Source organism: Perissodus microlepis, chromosome 18 (assembly GCF_051167445.1).
Source record: "Perissodus microlepis isolate ML-2025 ecotype Zambia chromosome 18, ASM5116744v1, whole genome shotgun sequence".
NCBI classification, from domain to species: Eukaryota; Metazoa; Chordata; class Actinopteri; order Cichliformes; family Cichlidae; genus Perissodus; species Perissodus microlepis.
Window position 1 is genome coordinate 8195752 of NC_140478.1, and position 22712 is coordinate 8218463.

The 22712-nt window shown below is 42.8% G+C and overlaps 3 protein-coding genes and 1 pseudogene across 5 annotated transcripts; 3 read left to right on the forward strand and 1 right to left on the reverse strand.

The window, feature by feature from the left end:
• The first annotated feature begins 4634 nt into the window (after nt 1-4634).
• LOC146367171 (peroxisomal trans-2-enoyl-CoA reductase-like) lies at nt 4635-6970 on the forward strand. 3 transcript variants are annotated; one of them, XM_084913423.1, is made up of 8 exons: nt 4635-4923; nt 5213-5346; nt 5423-5588; nt 5669-5750; nt 5897-5993; nt 6097-6185; nt 6414-6525; nt 6618-6970. In XM_084913423.1, the coding sequence occupies exons 1-7, from the start codon at nt 4812-4814 to the stop codon at nt 6475-6477; spliced, it is 744 nt and encodes a 247-aa protein (XP_084769549.1). In that variant the 5' UTR covers nt 4635-4811; the 3' UTR covers nt 6478-6525; nt 6618-6970. The 3 variants fall into 3 exon arrangements, with proteins under 3 accessions (XP_084769549.1, XP_084769548.1, XP_084769547.1); XM_084913421.1 differs by having other exon boundaries at nt 4638-4923; nt 6075-6185; XM_084913422.1 differs by lacking the exon at nt 6097-6185 and having other exon boundaries at nt 4636-4923.
• A 725-nt stretch (nt 6971-7695) lies between these two features.
• Nucleotides 7696-14579, reverse strand: LOC146367172 (UDP-glucuronosyltransferase 1A1-like; annotated as a pseudogene).
• Nucleotides 14580-18030: 3451 nt separating this feature from the next.
• On the forward strand, nt 18031-20188 carry LOC146367173 (peroxisomal trans-2-enoyl-CoA reductase-like). Its single transcript, XM_084913633.1, has 8 exons — nt 18031-18220; nt 18510-18643; nt 18720-18885; nt 18966-19047; nt 19154-19250; nt 19332-19442; nt 19664-19775; nt 19868-20188. Exons 1-8 carry the CDS (start codon nt 18109-18111, stop codon nt 19948-19950), a joined length of 897 nt encoding a protein of 298 aa, XP_084769759.1. The 5' UTR covers nt 18031-18108; the 3' UTR covers nt 19951-20188.
• Nucleotides 20189-20904: 716 nt separating this feature from the next.
• ndufb3 (NADH:ubiquinone oxidoreductase subunit B3) lies at nt 20905-22704 on the forward strand. The gene is made up of 3 exons (XM_084913248.1): nt 20905-21027; nt 22223-22351; nt 22460-22704. The coding sequence occupies exons 2-3, from the start codon at nt 22224-22226 to the stop codon at nt 22608-22610; spliced, it is 279 nt and encodes a 92-aa protein (XP_084769374.1). The 5' UTR covers nt 20905-21027; nt 22223; the 3' UTR covers nt 22611-22704.
• The last annotated feature ends 8 nt before the right edge of the window (nt 22705-22712 follow it).

The following is a 22712-nucleotide window of genomic DNA, read 5'->3' on the forward strand; positions in this document are numbered from 1 at the left end:
AAAAAAAAGAATCTAGACAACAAAGGTCTCACAGTTCTCCATAAACAGTATTAGAGGGTATAAAGAAGTTGTGAAGCCATACAATATGAGAAAAGTTAAAGCACAATTGTACTGAACAATTTTTGAATTGCCGTCTTTGTCCCAGTCTCATCTGCAGTGTGTTTCCTGCTCTCTCCTGCTGCTTCCTACATTTCTGGAGCCACGTTGAAGGTCGATGCCGGACAAAGTTTGTATACATCCATGTGGGAGATACTGTGTACGTATAGCTCTCTAACCAAAGGAGCTTGCAAAGAAAAGCATCTGGACTTCTTTAAGTTACTTGAAGATGTTTCACCTCTCATCTGAGAAGCTTCTTCAGTTCTAAGGTCAAATGGTGGGGAGTCCCAGATTTAAACCTAGTGGGAGTGTCCCCCCACAGAGGAACAAAAGGACCCCCTGATGATCCTCTAATCACCTGAGCCAAGGTGTGAAACTGGGTGTGGGTCCCAATCAGCCAGAGTTTCGGGTGAGTTCATTGTGAAACCTGGCCCCACCTTATCATGCGAATTCCTGACGTCAGATGGCCCAGGATGTGAGTGGGTGTTAAGGCGTCTGGGGAGGGGACTCAAAACTGGATTATAGATGGTGTCGTAAACCACCGCCTCTGTTCAAAGATGGTCGCTCACAGTGGGCATAGATGGCTTCTTTCACTCCTCTTTCAAACCATCTGTCCTCTCTGTCCAAAATGTGAACATTGGCATCCTCGAAAGAGTGTCCTTTATCCTTAAGATGCAGATGGACTGCTGAGTCTTGTCCTGTGGAGGTGGCTCTTCTGTGTTGTGCCATGCGCTTGTGAAGTGGCTGTTTGGTCTCTCCAATGTAGAGGTCTGGGCATTCCTCGCTGCACTGTACAGCATACACCACATTGTTAAGTCTGTGTTTTGGAGTTTTGTCTTTCGGGTGAACCAGTTTTTGTCTGAGTGTGTTGCTGGGTCTGAAATGCACCGGGATGTCATGCTTGGAGAAAACTCTCCTGAGTTTTTCTGATACACCGGCTACATAGGGGATGACAATGTTGTTGCGTCTGTCCTTCTTATCCTCCCTGTGTCTGATCTTCTTTTCTGTGCCTCCAATCTTAGAAGAGGTTTACAAGTTTGTGGACAAGGCTCAGCGGGGCCAACACTCTAAAGGAAAAGAAAGACAATGCAGGGAATTTCACACCTTGCTTTCAAAAACACACACTCCTCATTCTGAACCTACACAACCCAGAGAAGAAAACACACCTGAAGACAGTCAGGAGAAATGGGTAAAGAACTTTTCAGACCAGAATCTCACTGAACCTGAAAAGAGAGTATTAGCCAAAGGACTCAATTTTGCCATTTCTCCACAACAGTTGCCCATAGTGGACCTCATCACAGCCCCAGAATCCGCCATGATTAATAAAGTATCACAGACAGAAGCAGAGCAAATCAGGATGAAAGTCTCTGCCACCCTCTCCAGTGCCAAAGTCCCTCCGTCCAACCTCACAATACAAGAAAAGAAGGCCGTCGCTTCCCTGAGCAAAGACCACAACATCACTGTTTTACCAGCTGACAAGGGAAGATGCACCGTGGTCCTAAACACTACAGATTACCATACAAAGATCACTACTCTCCTCAGTGACAACAATACCTACGAAGCCTTAAAGCGAGACCTCACAAGCAGCTACAAAAAGAAAGTTATAGCTTGCCTTCAAGACTTTGAAAAGGACAAAATCATTGACCGCCTTACATATCACCGCCTTTACCCAGGGAATGCCATACCCTGCATTTACGGACTTCCTAAAATCCACAAGGAAGCTGTCCCACTCAGACCCATAGTCAGTAGCGTAAACTCAGCCACTTATAACACTGCAAAACACCTTGCTACCATCCTTGCTCCTCTCGTGGGGAACACATCAAGAACTCCACCGACTTCACTGACAAGGTCCAGGAACTTACCCTGGATCCAGATGAAACCATGGTGTCCTTTGATGTAGTCTCTCTCTTCACTTGCATACCCACCACGGAGGCCGTGGAGACTGTCAGAAAATGACTACAAGAAGACAGCTCCTTGGAAGACAGGACCAACTTCACACCCGATCAGATTTGCACACTGTTAGACCTCTGCCTCACCACTACATATTTCAAATACAACGAAGGCTTCTACAGACAAAAACATGGCTGTGCCATGGGCTCCCCCGTGTCACCTATTGTAGCCAACACCTATTGTAGCCACTTCCTCCATTTACATGGAGGAAGTGGAAAGGAAGGCTCTTGGCTCTTTCAAAGGAAGAGTACCCAGCCACTGGTACAGATATGTAGACGACACCTGGGTCAAAATCAAGACACAAGAAGTGGAATCCTTCACTGCGCACATTAACGCTGTGGATAAAAACATCAAGTTCACCAGGGAAGACACAAAGGACAACTGTTTGCCTTTCCTGGACTGCGCTGTGCACATTGAAGAGAATGGCAACCTCAACATCGAAGTTTACCGGAAGCCCACACACACGGACCAGTACCTCCTCTTTGACTCCCATCACCCTCTGGAACACAAACTTGGAGTAATTAGGACCCTACACCACCGGGCAGAACATGTTCCCTCTAAGCCTGAAGGAAAAAAGAAGGAACACACACATGTAAAGGAAACACTCAAAACATGCGGCTATCCTAAATGGGCGTTCTTAAAGTCAGCAAAGAGGCACAGAAAAGAAGATCAGACACAGGGAGGATAAGAAGGACAGACGCAACAACATTGTCATCCCCTATGTAGCCGGTGTATCAGAAAAACTCAGGAGAGTTTTCTCCAAGCATGACATCCCGGTGCATTTCAGACCCAGCAACACACTCAGACAAAAACTGGTTCACCCGAAAGACAAAACTCCAAAACACAGACTTAACAATGTGGTGTATGCTGTACAGTGCAGCGAGGAATGCCCAGACCTCTACATTGGATAGACCAAACAGCCACTTCACAAGCGCATGGCACAACACAGAAGAGCCACCTCCACAGGACAAGACTCAGCAGTCCATCTGCATCTTAAGGATAAAGGACACTCTTTCGAGGTTGCCAGTGTTCACATTTTGGACAGAGAGGACAGATGGTTTGAAAGAGGAGAGAGCAATGAGTTCACCCGAAATTCTGGCTGATTGGGACCCACACCCAGTTTCACACCTTGGCTCAGGCGATTAGAGGATCATCAGGGGGTCCTTTTGTCCCTCTGTAGGGGGACACTCTCACTAGGTTTAAATCTGGGACTCACCACCATTTGACCTTAGAACTGAAGAAGCTTCTCGGATGAGAGGTGAAACGTCTTCAAGTAACTTAAAGAAGTCCAGACGCTTTTCTTTGCAAGCTCCTTTGACTACGATGACCTGGGTGACTGAGAACCTTCACAGACATAGCTCTCTAACACAACTGCACTGTAGTCTTCACAGTAGATTTAATACGAGGAGCTAAATTCTTGTGTTTGTCTCCAGACCACAGTGCATGGCCTGAAGCTCCAGAGGGGGAGAACCTGGATGCTCTGAATGAACTGGTCGACCCAAAAAGCAAACTCTGATTCACTCATGGGACGCGCGAGAGCACAAAATCCCCACGCTGAAAAGGATCGTGGACTCTGAGCCACAAACACTGTTAAGCACACCGTGCTGGCCTGGTTAGAAAGTCTGTATTTGTAGTGTGTGACTGATTATTAAGAATTTGCACATAATTGTATGTAATTAATAGCACTACAAGTGTCCAGAGGTAAAGATTTGTAACATTCCAGCTGCTGAAATGTACATATCGTTTTTCTTTCCAATGCTCTTGTCAGTAAGTCTTTGAACAAAATTTAATAAAACTGTAAAACAGAACAATATCACTTGTATTTTTTATTTGTTTTATTTAACCTCTTCGTGTCTGTTTTGAACTCATTATCTCATAAAAGAGTCTTAAAAGATGTCTAATTATATATTAAACAGATGGGAAATACTTAATATCATATTTAGCACTTCTTTTGTTACAACAGTTGACAGGAATATGAAATGACATTAGTACTAATAATGATAAAATGTGGAAAGGGATTCTCTGCCTGGCAGATATGTTGTATTATAGAAGGTTACAGCATGTGGTATCAAAGGTTTCCTGCATCTGTTCTTGGTGAATTGTGTAAATTGCACTTGAGAAACCAAAGAATGTGATCCCCACTATTATAAATGGGAGTAAGCTCTCGACAGCATGTAGATGATTACAAACTGTTCTCGCAGTTTTGGCCTGTGTGCGTTTTAGTTTCGCTCTTACAGCAGGCGACAGGGAAGGGGCGTTTGAAAATTAATTTTAGAGCAAATGCAAACAGAAAAACGCCTCTTGCTGATGTAATGTTTGCCTCCTTGTATGTGTGAAGTTGAGGTTTAATTGACATATTAGCCACTAATTGGTCGGTGATTTTAACCAGGCAGGTAATGCAGTGATAATGTTAATTAACTATTTAAAGGTAGTTAATCGCTGTTAAGTTTGTCCGAGGAAGTGAAAATCGTCAATGTCAGCATTTTTGTGTTTGTTACAATTACAACATCACAGTAATTCCAGTAAAAAACTGTCCCTATTCACGCTTCCACTTTCGTCTCACTTTACGGAAGCACAGCTTCATACATTTTGCGGTCAGCATTACTAAAACATGGACCACAGTAGTCAACAGTGCTATTACATCCAGGCTGAAGTACTGGAACCAGTAGAGCTCACGGAGAGCCGATTTGAGTTGCTTTGCTCCTTTATGCCGCATCACAAATTCTGACTCCCTCGGCCTTCCTCAGCGGTACCACGCAACAAGCATGGGGGCTTCCAGTGTGTTCCGACCGGGCTTGTTCAACCATAAAGTTGCAATAGTGACGGGTGGAGGCACCGGGATCGGTAAAGCTATCTCTGCGGAGCTGCTGGAGCTGGGTGAGTGAGTTCTAATAGTTGTTGTAGCGCAAAGAGTCTGAAGTGAGGAGCAGCTGAGTGACAGCAAGTGAACTTCGACACAGTTACAAACAAGTCTGTAAGAGTCACACCAGTGACCGCGGTCAAGTGCGCGCAGGGACACTGTGAAAGTGTGGCTGTGAGTGTTCGCTAATGGCTGGAAACGCCAAACATCTGGTGGCTGTCAGTGTTGTTTCACAGTAAAATGACTCAAAGCTTTATTTCGGAAAGTGCTGTAATTGTTTTTCGTGGCTCACTTGTTGGTCTTCAGGCTGCAGTGTGGTGATCTCCAGCAGAAAGGCAGACAGGCTGGAGGCAGCAGCTCGGGAGATGAGACAGAAAATCCCTCCCTCCAGTCCTGCAAGTGTCACTGCTGTGCCCTGTAACATCCGCAGTGAGGAGGAGGTGAGCAGCTCTGCATCTGCTGCTCGTTTCAGTGCGTAAGTGGCTGATTTTCTTTTTGTCTTTCTGTCATTTGAAGGTGAAGGCTCTTGTGTCATCAGTGCTGAAGCGATATGACCGTATAGACTTTCTGGTGAACAATGGAGGAGGTCAGTTCAGAAGCCCTGCAGAAGACATGTCCTCTAAGGGCTGGAAGGCTGTGGTAGACACCAACCTGACAGGAACCTTCCACTGCTGCAAGGAGGGTCAGCTGGGCACAGATAACACAGGCTTTGGTGTTTGTGGTTTGGTCTCTCAGCGTGACCGTCGTTGTTCTCCCCTCCAGTCTACACAGCATGGATGAAGGAGCACGGAGGCGCCATCGTCAGCATCATCGCCAACATGTGGAACGGCTTCCCAGACGCGGCGTAAGAACAGTTTCATTATTCACACACAAACCTGCAAAGTCACACAGTTAAAAACTAAAAGTAAATAAATAAATAAATAAATAAAATATTATATTGTATTATATTATATTTGCCTGCTGCGTGGTGTGTCTCCTCCTCCCCGACAGCCACACAGGAGCAGCGAGGGCAGCGGTGGATAACTTAACTAAGAGTCTCGCCATCGAGTGGGCAGCCTCGGGGGTCCGAATCAACGCTCTTGCACCTGTGCGTACAGCTCAGCACGTAATCAGTTTTGTTTCAATTTTTCAAGATGCGCATGATTTTCATCTCTCTGTTTGGCTGCAGGGTAAAATCTTTTCCAAAACAGCGATGGAGAACTATAAAGGGAATAGACCAGATCTTTTCAAGATGTCCGTTCCATTCACTCCTTCGAAGAGGCTGGGAGTGCCCGAAGAGGTTTGTCAGAGAGAAAAAAGTCTCCTTAAAATGTGTTACAGACAGAATCACTTTAACATATAAGTCGGAGTAATTCTAATTCTGAAAAACGAAAAAAGAACCCAGACCCCAAAGGTCTCACAGTGCTCCATAAACAGCATTAGGATCTAAAGAAGTTGTGAAGCCATACAATAGAAGGAGAAAGGTTAAACTGTACTGAACAATTTTTGAATTGCCGTCTTTGTCCAGGTCTCATCTGCAGTGTGTTTCCTGCTCTCTCCTGCTGCTTCCTACATTTCTGGAGCCACGTTGAAGGTCGATGCCGGACAAAGTTTGTATACGTCCATGTGGGAGATACCGAGTACGTATAGCTCTCTAACACAACTGCACTGTAGTCTTCCCAGTATATATTAGATTTAGTACGAGGAGCTAAATTCTTGTGTTTGTCTCCAGACCACAGTGCATGGCCTGAAGCTCCAGAGGGGGAGAACCTGGATGCTCTGAATGAACTGGTCGACCCAAAAAGCAAACTCTGATTCACTCATGGGACGCGCGAGAGCACAAAATCCCCACGCCAAAAGGCATCGTGGACTCTGAGCCACAAGCATTATCAAGCACTGTATTTGTAGTGTGTGACTGATTATTAAGAGTCTGCACATAATTGTATGTAATTAATAGCACTACAAGTGTCCAGAGGTAAAGATTTGTAACATTCCAGCTGCTGAAATGTACATATTGTCTTTCTTTCCAATGCTCTTGTCAGCAACTTTATGAGCAAAATTTAATAAAACTGTAAAACAGAACAATATCATTTGTGGGTGTTTTTATTTATTTAACCTCTCCGTGTCTGTTTTGAACTCATTATCTCATAAAAGACTCTAAAAGATCCCTGATTACATTAAACAGATGGGAAATACTTTATATCATATTTAGCACTTCTTTTGTTACAGCAGTTGACAGAAATATGAAATGACATTAGTACTAACCAGTGTTGGTCAAGTTACTTGAAAAAAGTAATCAGTAACTAATTACTGATTAGTTACTGATGTGATTCTTGGACTGGCAGATATTTTGTACTATAGAGGGTTACAGCATGTGGTATCAAAGGTTTCCTGCATCTGTTCTTGGTGAATTGTGTAAATTGCACTTGAGAAACCAAAGAATGTGATCCCCACTATTATAAATGGGAGTAAGCTCTCGACAGCTTGTAGATGATTACAAACTGTTTTGGCCTGTGTGCATTTTAGTTTCGCTCTTACAGCAGGTGACAGGGAAGGGGCGTTTGAAAATAAATGTTAGAACAAATGCAGAAAAACGCCTCTTGCTGACGTATTGCTTGCCTCCTCGTATGTGTGAAGTTGAGGTTTAATTGACATATTATCCACTAATTTGGGGATGATATGTGGTAATTATTTAAAGGAAGTTAATCGCTGTTAACTTTGTGTGAAAATAGTGATTTTTGTGTCTTTTAACAATTACAACATATATTACAGTAACCCCAGTAAAAAACACACACACACACAAACTGTACTTATTCCTGCTTCCTCTTCCGTCTTAGTTTATGGAAGCATAGCTTCATACATTTTGCTGTCAGCATTACAAAGACAAGCACCACAGTAGTTAGCAGCACTATTACATCCAGGCTGAAGTACTGGAACCAGTAGAGTTCATGGAGAGCCGATTTGAGATGCTTCGCCCCTTTATGCCGCATCACAAATTCTGTCCAATACACTGAAAGCTCCAGCGGGTCAGACGGCCGAACCTTATGAAGATCTGACAGCTTCTTCACGTTCTCTTTATACCTGAAAACACAGATAAATGGCCAGGTTTTTAAAAATGACAAAAAGCTGAGTTAAATCATATGTAATTCTCTTTCAAGAACAAATGGTACAGTGGTGATTGAACGTTTGTTAGAGTTTTTTGTTTTCTGCAATTAATGTGGCCACCATCAAGTTTAACACGAGTCCTAAAATTAGATACATGAACCCAGTTGAACAAATGACAGACTTTAATTTATTTAGGAAAAAAGTCACTCATTGCATACCCGTCAGGAGAGAAAGTATGAAAGCCTGCACCCTGTTTTAGTTTAAAGCACAGAGATCTGTCCAAGTCTGATATTCAAAACACTCAGAAATACACTGAGGCACAAATAAAGGACATTTCTGAGGACATCAGTAAAAGAGTATCTGATGCTCAGGCTTGAAAAAATGATGAAAGTCAGACTGTGCTAATACAGGAAATTCAGAGCCAGTGTTACACTCTTTGGTGTGCATGACCACCAAGGAGTCAACCTCATGTAGCTGCAATCATCACTACACATAGAATAGTCATTTGTGAAATGAGACAGCCCAAAAGCCATCCACACTTCAATAATGTATATGAAATTAAATATGATTTCCAGCCTGCATCCTTATAAGAACCTAAATCTAAAACAATGAACCAAAAATATAAAATGACTAAAGATACTGAAGTAAAACAGCTTTGATCGTATAATTTAAGTACTTTCAAATAGAAAGTCACCATAGTCTTCAGATGTTTGTGTGTGCACGGTGGTCCTGCAAATAGAACCCTACCCAACCACCTGACGTCCCATAAAAATTACCCATGACTGTCACCTGTTTACTAAAGACTTGCTTGTTTGAAAAAAATGTTTCGTAGACCAAAGTGGAAGGTTTTGGGTAAATTACAAGAATCATGTAGAGCTACAGACATCACATTGTGAGCCGTCTGCTGACTCCCTCACCTGCTGTCATTGATGACCTCCTTCAGCCCCTTCAGAAGAGTTTCTGTATTAATGTCTAAAATGTTCAACACGATTCCTACACCTCTGCTGGCCATCCTCGCAGCGTTGTCCGGCTGGTCCCCGTTCAGGGGCACCATCAGTATGGGAACGGCGTGACACAGTCCCTCAAACACACCATGTGAGCCAGCGTGAGTGATGAATGCACGGGCTCCCGGGTGAGCTAAGACACAAAACATGCAGAAATATCAGATGTTATGATATGTGACACATCAGCGTGCTTCACATTTCAGGATGTGCTGCTGCAGACACACACCTAGCAGGTCATTCTGTGGGACCCATTTCATCATCTTCACATTTTCCGGGACATTGTCAGGAACCTTTCCAGTGTATCTCCATATGACCTGTCATAGTTTTATTGTAGATTAAGATTAGCTATATTTATTTATAACACAAGATAAGCTGTATGCTGATATACCTTCTGTGGAATCTGTCTGAAGGCCTCCAGAAAGACAGAGGTGATTTCCTCTGGCAGATCTGACACCATGGAGCCCAGAGTGAACACTACAAACCCGTGCTCTCCAGACACCCAGGAATCTAGATTCTGACAAAACACAAACTTGCTTAAGTACTTTGCATTTATCACTCTTACCTGATTGGTCTTACAGTGTTACGGTAAGTGGTGTCAATCAGAATGTTCATAAATGTATTTAGAGTCTAAAACTCATAAAGTCTTACTGGGGGCAGAGGATGTTTCACATTGCAATTGATTCCACCAACCAGTACAATATTGGGCATGAGTGGGCGTGGGAAATCCAGCGTGAAGTCATTCCTGTTTACATACAGCAACAGTTTTTTGGTTTCTTACACTCACGCAGGCAGCAAATGTCAACAATACACAGACGTTCCATGTGTTACCTCAGCAGCCAGATATCAGAGTCTGAAAGCTCTTCAGCCACGCCCAAGTCATGGGTTATGTGGTCAAAGCGCTAATACAGCAGTTTGCAAAACAGCAGCTCCACCAATGCCACCTGTGGGTCAGAGGCATTACAGGACAATAATACAGCACCAATACACACACACACACACACACACCCCCACACACACACACACACACCCACAAACACCCCCCCCCCCCCCCCCCCCACACACACACACACACACACATAGTCAAGAGCAGGCAGCAAACACTACTACCAACTCAAACAAACGGACCTACTTAAATGAGACAAAGGGGAAACTTAAATAGTGGCTAACGAGCCCACAAAGGCAAAAAAAGAGGTAGAACACGCAAGAAACTAACGGAAACTAAAGTTCAATTCCACCCCGCAATGATCCGCAGTTGTGGTATAACCTCCATATAGTCTTGCTTTGCCCCTTTTCAACTTCTTAGCTCATCAACAAAAGGGACTTTGAGCAGCTGCTACTAAGATAACTTAGAAAACAAAGAAATCCAGAGTAGTTATCCTTGCAGGAGATGTGGTTGATGGTGAATCCAAATGGCTAGATTCCAAGGTACCATCCCGTGATCCTTCCAGTTGTGTCCTTCATCTTCTCTATCCATTGAAGAGTCTTGTGGTCCGTTTCCAATATGAACTCCCATCCAAGAAGATAATACTTAAAGGAATAGCATGACTATTTCATCAAGGTAAACTGCAGCAAAATCAGATATGTCAGACAGTACCTGATCCATCAGTGTATGGAACGTTGCTGGGGCACCATGCAGTCCAAAAGGCACGGCTTTAAACTGGAACAAGTCCTGCGGGGTCCGGAAAGCAATCAGCTCTTTTGAGTGCCCAGTCAGTGATACCTGCCAATAACCCTTGCAGAGGTCTATTATTGTTAGATATCTTGCCTTCCCAAGGTGCTCAACTATTTCATCAATGCAGGGAGTTGGATGTGAATCAGATTTTGGAAGGCCACCACTTTGTTGGAGCTTGACCTGATTAAAGCACTTAAGATTAACAATATAGATGGGAAATTTACATACAAAAAAGAGGACCTGGTATGGATCTGCGAGAACCCTAATAAAAGTGAAATAATGGACGGTCATTCACTTCCTCATATGGAGGATTTGTCCACAAAACTGGCTGGTGCTACACACTATAGCCAGAATGTTTAACCTGAGCTTATCATCAACTGCATCTTCACCCTGACAGTCGCAGTGTTACGGACTTGCTTCAGCACCTTCTGCCTTCGAGAAGATGATGCACACAGCTCTGAAACATCTACCAGGAGTGCAGAACTACTTGGATGACATTATAGTGTACGGGCATTCCAAGGAAGAACACGATGAACATCTACAGGCTGTTCTCCAGCGTCTAACCAATGTTGGTCTGCAGATCAATTCCAGTAAAAGTTCATTCGGGCAGATACATATTCTGTTCCTGGGACATGTCATTTCAAAGGAGGGCTTGCGCCCTCACCCAGACCACCTGACTGGCATCTCTGAAGCTTCTGCACCAAAGGTGCAGGCTTAACTTCATAGTTCAGAAAATTTCTACCAAACTATGCAACAGTAGTAGAGCCACTGCGACAGCTACTTTGAACAAATAACGTAGCTAAACTAGAATGGACCGATGCAGCAAATGAAAGCTTAAATAAGCTGAAAGAAATGCTCCTGAAAAGCCCAGCACTTGCAATCTACAACCCAAAGCTGGCAACATGATGGAGCGCATCATTGCTTTTGGTTCCCGCACCCTGTCTCCAGCTGAGAGGAAATATTCAACAATAGAAAAAGAGGCCCTCGCCTGAGTATGGGCAGTTAAAAGATGAAAGACGTAGATATGGGGACACCGATTTACCCTAAGAACAGATCATCAAGCTCTCACCACTCTGCTAAGTACTAAAGAGATGAACAGAGCTGGCAGGAGGATTGCACATTGGTCAACTAGACTGATGTTTTTCCAGTACAACATGGAGTATCGTCCTGGAAGCCAGAATATCATGGCAAACAGCCTGTCACGTGTCATCACAGAGCTAGCTGAAATCTCTCCTCTCTTAACATCACTTCCACTTTTTGATTTTAAAGCAGAATGTGAGGATTGCCCCAAACTAACAAAACTGAGACTGACCGTTCTTTCGAAAGTGAAAAAGTCCCTTCTAGATGAAGTCAAACCTTACTTCCTCTTGCAAAATGAACTGGCAGCAGAGTCACGAAGTCAAGAGCCTAGAAGAACATGAAAGCATAGTTTGCACTAAACGACGCCTTAGAGAACTGCGCTGTTGGCCACACATAGATGAAACTGTCCACACAATTCTGCACGTCCTGCCAGGCTTGTTATAAAACGGCTACTGTTTCACCTGCTCCACTGCAACTCACCAAGTTTCCAGAAGGTCCATTTAAAAATGTTGTGGTCGACATTGTTGGTCCATTTGAACATGGGACCTATGACTGCAGGTTTGTTACTGACTATTTTAGTAAGTGGCCTGAAGTTGCATTCACCCCAAATGCCACAACTGCAACTGCTTGCATTCCTTACTTCTGTTTTTGCCTGTGAAGGAAACCCCTGCACCATTACCACCATTAATGGTCCACAGTTCACATCCACTGCCTTTACTTATTTTCTGACTGAACGTTGCATTAATCACATGAAGACAAGTGTGTACCATCCTCAGGTGAACGGAGGTGTGGAACACCTTAACAGGGTACTGAAAGACTCTATTCAGACAGCACAAGCTACTCAGCGACCCTGAAAAACTGTAGTTGCGGAACTACATTACAGCTATTGGGCTACCTCCCATGCTACAACTGGTGGGTCCCCTTTCCAGCTCCTCAGAGGGAGGCCAATGCGGACTAAATTAGTCATTCTACCTCCGTCGACAAATGGACGGTATAACTCCATCAGAGCTAAGGTGGTACAGATGCAGGACAAAAGTGTGTTGTGCACAAACAAAAAGAGAAGTGCTAAACCTTATAAAAGTCACTGTTGGTGCTTCAGTTAGAGCAGTGGCGGTCCTAGCCTGAAAATTATAAATTGTTATTGATCCCTTTACCCCGAGTCCTAAAGTGTATATTTATTTTCTTACTCTTCTTATATTTATTGTTTGTTTACTTGCACTGCTGTAACTTGAGCCTCGTCGTCTCGTCTCTCTATATACAGTACTGTATGTAGTGGAGATGACAATAAAGTTTACTTTGACTTCAGCAGCGAGCAGGCGCACCGAGGGCTCTCGCGCTGACTTTTCGCATATAGAATTTCGAAAAAACATCGGTGCAAATTATAAGTCTGTATCATGATGTCTGGTGTTTTCGTGTTTGTTGTTTTGTTTTTATTTTGTTTTATTTTCGAGTTGGTTATTAGATGCCGCACCAGCCAGAGAATCCTCCGCCGCCCCGCCCTCTCCTCCCTGTGCCGCAAGCAGCAGGCGCACCTCGCAAACGAGGGCGCCCTTACTCCCAGCAAATGGGCGATAGAAAACCGATCGGTGCCTATGCCATTCACAATATGCGCTGGCTGATGTCGGGGCAGCATGAGTATGAGCAATTTTTTATTTTTATTTTTTTTGCCGATGCCTGTGATGCCGCCCCCCAGCACGATGCCGCCCCGGGCAACCACCCGTGTTGCCTGTATCTAAAACCAGAGGAAGTGTTCGCCCGGGGGCGCCAAACAGGCTAGGACCGCCACTGGCCACAGTGTTTGGTGTTTTCAAAAAAAAAAAAACCCCACACACACAAACAAAGGTAAATCACATTTAGCTACTGAAATATGGCTCCAGACTAAAAGTTGGATAAGCTAAGCTAAAAGCAGATGCTTGGCCTGTTTGATCTGCGTGGTTCATCTCAGACACCATGCTTTAATTTTTCCTTAAGTTGCCAGAAATATAAAACTGAAGACTGAATGTTGCTTAGACACCCTTAAAAGTAAACATGTTGTTTAATGTTTGATTAATACCTGCACTTTACTTTAGCTGAGAATTGCTTTTCGGGTAAAAGGGGAGATGTTGTAATTACAGGCTTATGCAGACTGAATCTGAATGTTATGTGCTTCTATGGGTGCTGTTACTCGTTCAGGCCATGTGGCGCTGCTGTGAAACAGGTAAATGAGGAGGAGAGAGAAGTGGAAGAGTGCGATGTGAGCGTTTTTCGGTAACATTAAAGTGTGCCTAAAAACGAGCCATTGTTTCCAGTGTTATATACAAACACAACACTCTTCTGTATTTGTACTCACCTGCTGGGACAAGTGTGATATGAGACTGGCATTGAAGAGCAACTTCTCTGCAGTGATGTGCAGAAAATCAGAAATGGCCTGGAACTGTGTGAACCGTTTCTTGATCTTCTCCATGAAAGGCTGTGAGGATTTTTTCATGATGTCTTTGTGTGTGGACATCACGAGTCGATGTAAGCCTTGTCATAAGGTACAGGATAGGTCAAAGTCTCATAATGTTTCCCCGGACCCATTTGTATGGGGGTCTCTGGCATCACCACCGTAACTGTGTCCACGGCAACCCATTTCCTGGGCAATGGCTTTAAGACCTATCCAGGGACTCCCATCCATGGGCACCACGAGCAGTTTGCCTAAAAAATGTGAAAAACTTGCAGGCTTGGTGTGAGGAAGTACAGCCTCTTCTGTCTTCAGTTTGTTGTCAGGACTGGACTTTTCTCTATCTGCAGCACCGCTTATTTCCATGGCCATGTTAAGCAACAAAAGCACAAAGACTCCTGCTGTTCTCATAATTCTTAGTCAGTGTACCAACGGCTGACTGAAATGAGCACAGAGAAAGTTTGGGGGGAATGGCAAAGGAAACACCCCCTTCTCTGAGCTTTAAGTTCTATAGATGTGAACCAAGCTGCTCTACCTGCAGGCTGCTCTGAATAAGTTGTTTTAATACCTCGGTGAATTAGCAGATTTGATTCGCGTGTGTTCAAAGTCCTTCCTGTCTCTTTTGGGAATCTAGGTGAGAGGAGCATGAGTGTAATAACCCTGCTAAAGCAACCGTTACAGAGAATGTGCTGCAGCTTTAATGCAGTTTCAAAGAGCAGCGTTATTACAATATTTTTCAACAGTACTGTATTTCCAAATCTCTCTGGAACCACACTGAGGATCAACTATCTGCATCTTTTTAACACAGTTGCACTAAAGTCTTTGTAGTTGGTATCAGACAACCCACACATTTACACACTGAACATTCTAATCAAGACACATGTCAAGAAAAAGTAATGTAATGTTATATTAGCTTGGGAACCCCTCTCAGCATCATAATAATTCAGTCTTTTTTTTTTTTTTTAACAAAAAATGGTATGTCTTTTATTTCCTAGGAATATCTGAGTACTGCAGTGTTTTATGAAAAAGTATTTTTTCAGTATGATCCAAACTGTTCCATGAAGCTCAGAAACATTTATTTAAATTAATTAAATATTATTTACACTTATACCAAAACATTTGGTAACCCCTCTCAGCATCATAATAATTCACTCTGTTTTCACCAAAAAATATGACAGTGGTATGTCTTTTATTTTCTAGGAATATCTGAGTACTGCTGTGTTTTCCAGACAAAGATTTTTAGTGAAGCAGTATTTACTTGTATGAAATTTAATGTAAAAACCTGCTGTGCAAAAAATTGGGTACACACCAAAATTAGTTGTTAAACCTTGGACTCTATAGACAGGTATGTCCAATCATAAGAAAAGGTATTTAAGGTGGCACATGGCAAGTTGTGCTTCTCTTTGCCTCTCCTCTGAAGAGTGACAGCATGGGATCGTCAAAGCAACTCTCAAAAGATCTGAAAAGAAAGATTGTTCAGGGGGAGGCTTGTATGCAAAAGCTCATTTAGATGAGCCAGATTCATTTAGGAAGAAAGAGCTTTGGACTGATGAAATAATAATTGAGTGTTTTGGTCATAACAAAAAGCACCTTGCATAGTGGAAGGAACACTGCATTCTAAGAAAAACACCTGCTACCCACTGTCAAATTTGGTGGAGGCTCCATCATTCTTTGGAGCTAGTTCAAGGACTGGGGCCCTTGAAGTCCAGGGTCGGATGAAGTCAACCCAGTATCAACAAATTCTTCAGGATAATGTTCAAGCATCACTCACAGAGTTGAAGTTTGTGGGGTTGGACATTCCAACAAGACAATGACCCAAAACACAGTTGGAAATCTACAAAGGCATCATGCAGAGGGAGAAGTACAATGTTGTGGAATGGTCATCACTGTCTTCTGACCTGAAATGTAATCGAAAATCGGTGGGATGATTTGAAGCAGGCTGTCAATACCTGGCTCACATCAGATTTAAAGGAAGTGGAGAGATTTTGTAAGGAAGAAATAAACATAATTCCATCCAGAAGAAAGGTTCCCAAATGCTTTCATATGACTGTATGTGGCACCAAATCACAAAAGCAGTTTACACTTTAAATTGTTAAATAAAGACTAGAATAACAGAGAAATTCCCAACAATCAGATAACCCCCTCTGAGCAAGCACGTGGCACGTGGTGGAAAGAAAAAACTCACTTTTAATGGGAAGAAACCTCTGGCAGATCCATGTTCAGGGAGGCGCAGCCGTCTGCAGTGACTGATTGGAGGTGGTGGGGAAGGAGATGGGACAAAAGACACACTGTAGAAGAGAGAAAAAAAATGATAACTACTGTGCAGTGGTAAACACATAGTGAGTAAAAGAAAAGTCAATCGAAGACAAAAAAAAAAAAACACAACAAATACAAACACACACAGAGCATGCATTGTAATGTATAATAACTCTGACAGTTTCTTTTAATAAAATGTAAAAAATCAAATACTGATCAAATACTGATGATTCAACAAATCATCAGTATTTGCCCTCTGACCATTTAATATTAGGAATCAATATTCTTTCAAATCTATTAAAATCACATCCAGAAGAGGGCACTGCTGGTGCTACGCTCCCTCGGTTTTCCTCAGCGGGGCCCAGAAACTAGTGATGGGCAGATGAAGCTTCATGAAGCACTGAAGCTTTTCATCCAATTGGTTCACCCCAGCGCAAAGCGTCTTGAAGCTTCATTTGCTCTAGTAGGACATCTACTGGATGTAAAAATATTAGTTGGCATGAATTTGAAGAGTGTGGCCTTTTACATACATCCTGTAAATGTCAACAACAAAAGGAGCTTGTAAAACATCTATATTGTAGTGATGGCAGCATACTGTGTATATTTATACTGGCAGTATGGAAAATGATTATTTGGAAATGCTTAAAATGGAAATGATAATTTACTGTGAGGTGAGGTGTGGTGTGGTTGGGGTGTGGACAGTGGTTGTGCTTTTGTAACATTGAGGTATGGACAGCTACACACTGAGGCTTTGAGCCTCAGTCCTGCCCACATTTTATTCTGTAAAAACTAAATTTCCACTGCTTTTATGGCCTTTTTAGTGGGGAGAACATAGCTAGGATTTAATGATTTAACAAATCTTTTCAATCCTTTGTCCTCCACAATGCTAAATGGCTGGGAGTCCTCAATCACCATGCTAACCAGGTCTTCATCTATTTGAGATTGCTCTGCTGAGGAAAGACAACAAAAACAAAGCACAAATATAAATATCACACACGTCACTTATTGCATTGTATAATATTGTTATATCATTTAGTAACATTACTGCATGCTGTATTATCATGGCATTTGATGGCTCACCTGGTCTTGCTCCACAATCGGTGTTCCCCTTATTCTCATGCAAAGCTCTGTAGTGCCTAAGCATGGATGAGGTGTTGTTGTTATATCCCAGCTCCCTGGCACATAGCAAACACTTCACCTTGTACAAAAGTACAGACAGCTTAACATAAGTTTTATTGCACCATCAGTATTATGAAAATACATCTTCTGTATAAATTTACATACCTTGTTGGGAGGAATAAAATCAAAATGTTCCCACACAGGGGAGGACATCCTCCTCTTCTTAGCTGGCTCCATTCTCTCCTGACTTTCTCTCCTCACTCTCATAAACCTCCAAACTGTCTCCAAACTCTCACTAACCGCAACTCTCCATCAAACACCCACATTTTGAATGAAGTCTGAGGGGTTTATATCGCTGTCATAGTTCGCGGCAAAGTTCGAACCACTTCATGAACCAGTCACGTGGTACAGCCGGGCAGCGATGCTTCGGACGTCATCATTTTCAGCTCCTCCCATAAATGAAGCACGCCTCGATACGCGCATCGCGGAAACGCCCCCTAAATTACTCGACACAAGCTTTGCACAAGCCTCGATACAGAACGTCACATCACTACCAGAAACAAGCATGGCGGCTTCCAGTGTTTTCCGACCGGGCTTGTTCAACCATAAAGTTGCAATAGTGACGGGTGGAGGCACCGGGATCGGTAAAGCTATCTCTGCGGAGCTGCTGGAGCTGGGTGAGTGAGTTCTAATAGTTGTTGTAGCGCAAAGAGTCTGAAGTAAGGAGCAGCTGAGTGACAGCAAGTGAACTTCGACACAGTTACAAACAAGTCTGTAAGAGTCGCACCAGTGACCGCGGTCAAGTGCGCGCAGGGACACTGTGAAAGTGTGGCTGTGAGTGTTCACTAACGGCTGGAAACACCAAACATCTGGTGGCTGTCAGTGTTGTTTCACAGTAAATTGACTCGAAGCTTTATTTCGGAAAGTGCTGTAATTGTTTTTCGTGGCTCACTTGTTGGTCTTCAGGCTGCAGTGTGGTGATCTCCAGCAGAAAGGCAGACAGGCTGGAGGCAGCAGCTCGGGAGATGAGACAGAAAATCCCTCCCTCCAGTCCTGCAAGTGTCACTGCTGTGCCCTGTAACATCCGCAGCGAGGAGGAGGTGAGCAGCTCTGCATCTGCTGCTCGTTTCAGTGCGTAAGTGGCTGATTTTCTTTTTGTCTTTCTGTAATTTGAAGGTGAAGGCTCTTGTGTCATCAGTGCTGAAGCAATATGGCCGTATAGACTTTCTGGTGAACAACGGAGGAGGTCAGTTCAGCAGCCCTGCAGAAGACATGTCCTCTAAGGGCTGGAAGGCTGTGGTAGACACCAACCTGACAGGAACCTTCCACTGCTGCAAGGAGGGTGAGCCGGGCACAGATAACACAGGCTTTGGTGTTTGTGGTTTGGTCTCTCAGCGTGACCGTCATTGTTCTCCCCTCCAGTCTACACAGCATGGATGAAGGAGCACGGAGGCGCCATCGTCAGCATCATCGCCAACATGTGGAACGGCTTTCCGGGCATGGCGTAAGAACAGTTTCCCTCATTATTCACACACGAATGTGCAAAGTCACATAGTTGTTTTTTTTTAAAAAATTGCCTGCTGCGTGGTGTGTCTCCTCCTCCTCGACAGCCACACAGGAGCAGCGAGGGCAGCGGTGGATAACTTAACTAAGAGTCTCGCCATCGAGTGGGCAGCCTCGGGGGTCCGAATCAACGCTGTTGCACCTGTGCGTACAGCTCAGCACTTAATCCGTTTTGTTTCAGTTTTTCAAGATGTGCATGATTTTCATCTCTCTGTTTGGCTGCAGGGTACAATCTTTTCCAAAACAGCGATGGAGAACTATAAAGAGTACGGACCAGATCTTTTCAAGATGTCCGTTCCATTCACTCCTGCGAAGAGGCTGGGAGTGCCCGAAGAGGTTTGCAACCCAGTTCCCAGCTTTGTTAGAGAGAAAAAAGAGTCTCCTGAAAATTCCCCTTGGTGTTGTTAAAAAAAAAGAATCTAGACCACAAAGGTCTCACAGTGCTCCATAAACAATATTAGAGGATATAAAGAAGTAGTTGTGAAGCCATACAATAGAAGAAGAAAGGTTAAATCACAGCTGTAATCACCAATTTTTGAATTGCCGTCTTTGTCCAGGTCTCATCTGCAGTGTGTTTCCTGCTCTCTCCTGCTGCTTCCTACATTTCTGGAGCCACGTTGAAGGTCGATGCCGGACAAAGTTTGTATAAGTCCATGTGGGAGATACCGAGTACGTATAGCTCTCTAACACAATTGCACTGTAGTCTTCCCAGTATATATTAGATTTAGTACGAGGAGCTAAATTCTTGTGTTTGTCTCCAGACCACAGTGCATGGCCTGAAGCTCCAGAGGGGGAGAACCTGGATGCTCTGAATGAACTGGTCGACCCAAAAAGCAAACTCTGATTCACTCATGGGACGTGCGAGAGCACAAAATCCCCATATACAGAAAGTCTGTATTTGTAGTGTGTGACTGATTGTTAAGAATTTGCACCTAATTGTATGTAATTAATAGTACGAGAAGTGTCCAGAGGTAAAGATTTGTAACATGCAACTTTTGAAATGTAAATATCATTTTTCTCTCCAATTCTCTTGTCAACAAGTCTGTGAGTAAAATTTAATAAAACTGTAAAACAGAACAATATAATTTTCTTTTTTGATTTAACATCTCTGTGTCTGTTTTGAACTCATTATCTCATTAAAAAAGTCTAAAAAGATGTCTGATCATATATTGAACAGATGGAATGAAAAATATTTTATGCCATATTTAGGAAATTCTTTTGTTACAGCAGTTGACAGGAATATGAAATTGCCACCACTATTAGTATTACTACTAATAATGATAATATATGGAAATTGATTTTCTGCCTGGTAGATATTTTGTATTATAGAAGGTTACAGCATGTAGTATCAAACGTTTCCTGCATCTGTTCTTGATTAATTGTGTTAAATGCACTTGAGAAACCAAAGAATGTGATCCTGGCTATATAGATAGAGGTAAGATCTCGACAGCATGTATATGATTACAAACGGCTCTCACAGTTTTGGCCTGTGTGCAAACAGCAGAGTGTACAGACATTTTTTCTCCTGTGGTCTCAGACCATCTAATCATTTGCAAATGAAATGTCTATCTTGCAGCTGGCTGCCAGGAATAGAAAAAGACATTCAGACGATAGTAATTGTTTCAGCATGGTAACACCGCATGTTAATAATAATAAGTGTCATTAGGTGTAAATATATTTAGATTGTGGATTTATGTAGTTGTTCTGTGTTTGATGTTGAAAATCAATCATATGTTTATAATTAAATAACGTTATTTTTTTGATCACGGGCACCAAACTAAAAAAAAAACAGCGTGACTTTAATAGTGAAAAAAAAAGCGTTATGGAGTTTTGTCCCTAATGCCGTGCCATAATTTGCCGTATTCCTGCATCAACTGTCGTAACAATTATCCCAACAGCAGAGGTCACAACAATTGTTCAGGTACCGGATTTATTCCTCTTTAAAATCTTCGGTGTTTCTGTATTACAGTCATTTGTGTTTCTTTCTCACACCAGGCGACAGCAAAGCAATATTTTCACCAGGGAAGAGGCGTTTGAAAACAAATGTTAGAAGAATTGCAAACAGAAATGCATTGCTAACGTAATGCTAGCCTCCTTGCATGTGTGAAGTTGACGTTTAATTGACATATTATCCTCTAATAGGTCGGTGGGTTTAACCAGACAGGCTACACAGTAATAATGTTGACTATTTAAAGGGAGTTAATCGCTGATAACTTTGTTCGAGGAAGTGTAAATAGCGAGGTTAACATTTCTGTGTTTGTGTCGTTTAGCCTAGCAGCAAATATGGCTTGTGGGACTGAATAAAGACACGGCACTTAAACACATCTTTAATAATTCGGAATTTACTCGATAGTCGCTATAGTCACTAGATTTTATCCTGATGATTCTCGCGCTTTTGTTTCCTTTGTTAAATAACTCGATAGTGCATAATAATTTTAGTGTGCAATGTAAATAAAGCTTAAATTTTATGACTAACTTTTTAACTACAGCTAAGCACCCTAAAGGGGATGGATAGACAGATAACAGATATTTTATTGATCCCACAGGGGACATGTTTGTGTTACAGCAGCAGGTTATATAATAAAAATAGTAAAGTCTACAATAAATAAACAGCATAGGGAAAGTAACACTGCCACAGGCACACAGTGAGCCTTATAGTATGAGATTTTATGTAAAATTTTATATATACAACAGTGATTAAAAAACCAATAACAAAAAAATTAGGTTAAGTGGATTTTTATTCCTGACAGGCGTGTTCACCTGTCACAGACAGAAAGAGTTACTGTACAGTTTCACAGAGAATGACAGGACTCATTTCCTTAAGCTTATTTGTGGCTTTCATGTAATCATCCTTTGAATACATTAGCCATTTGCATGATTACACCCAGATATCAGAAATAAGTTGCAGATTTGGTCACAATGAACTTCGTCCTGTTGTTTTAAAATAAAAGTTCCTCTGTTTGAACATGTTTGTATTAAGCGAGCTGCTGCCATTTGCTGAACCTACTGAAAGTGAGCGTGTTTCATTAAGTAAAACACAGATGACACAAGAAGCAAAACAAAGTCTGCCAGTAAGGTGGAGGTTAAAAAAATGGCCTGTTTGCTTATGTTTCCAGTATGGGAGGTGACCACGGCCACAGCAAGCTCTCCATGCCAGATTGGCGACAGTGGAAGACACAGGGAACGCCGCTGGAGTTCACACAGCAGAGGCTGGCTGCACGGGGTCTGAAGGACCCATGGGCACGGTCAGTATTTTTGCCCATGTATGATATATTTCTGACATCTCCTTATATTCTGTGTGATCTGACACTGCTGCCCGTCTTTCTTTCCTGTCACTTTCCCTTTCTCTGCAGCAACGAGGCGTGGAGGTATTCAGGCGGCTTCGCTCGTGCTGTGACTCTGTCAGAAGTTCTGCTGAGAGGATTCAAGTGGGGCTTTGCTGCCTTTACTGTAGCTCTGGCTATAGAGTACACCATGTTCCCTCCAAAGAAGGGTGGCCACTAATGTTCATCATTGCCCCTCAACCCCAGAGCATATGTAATGGAATCTAATTATATTCTGTGTTTTCTCTAGATTAAATATCTTTGTGATCACACAAGGCTTCTT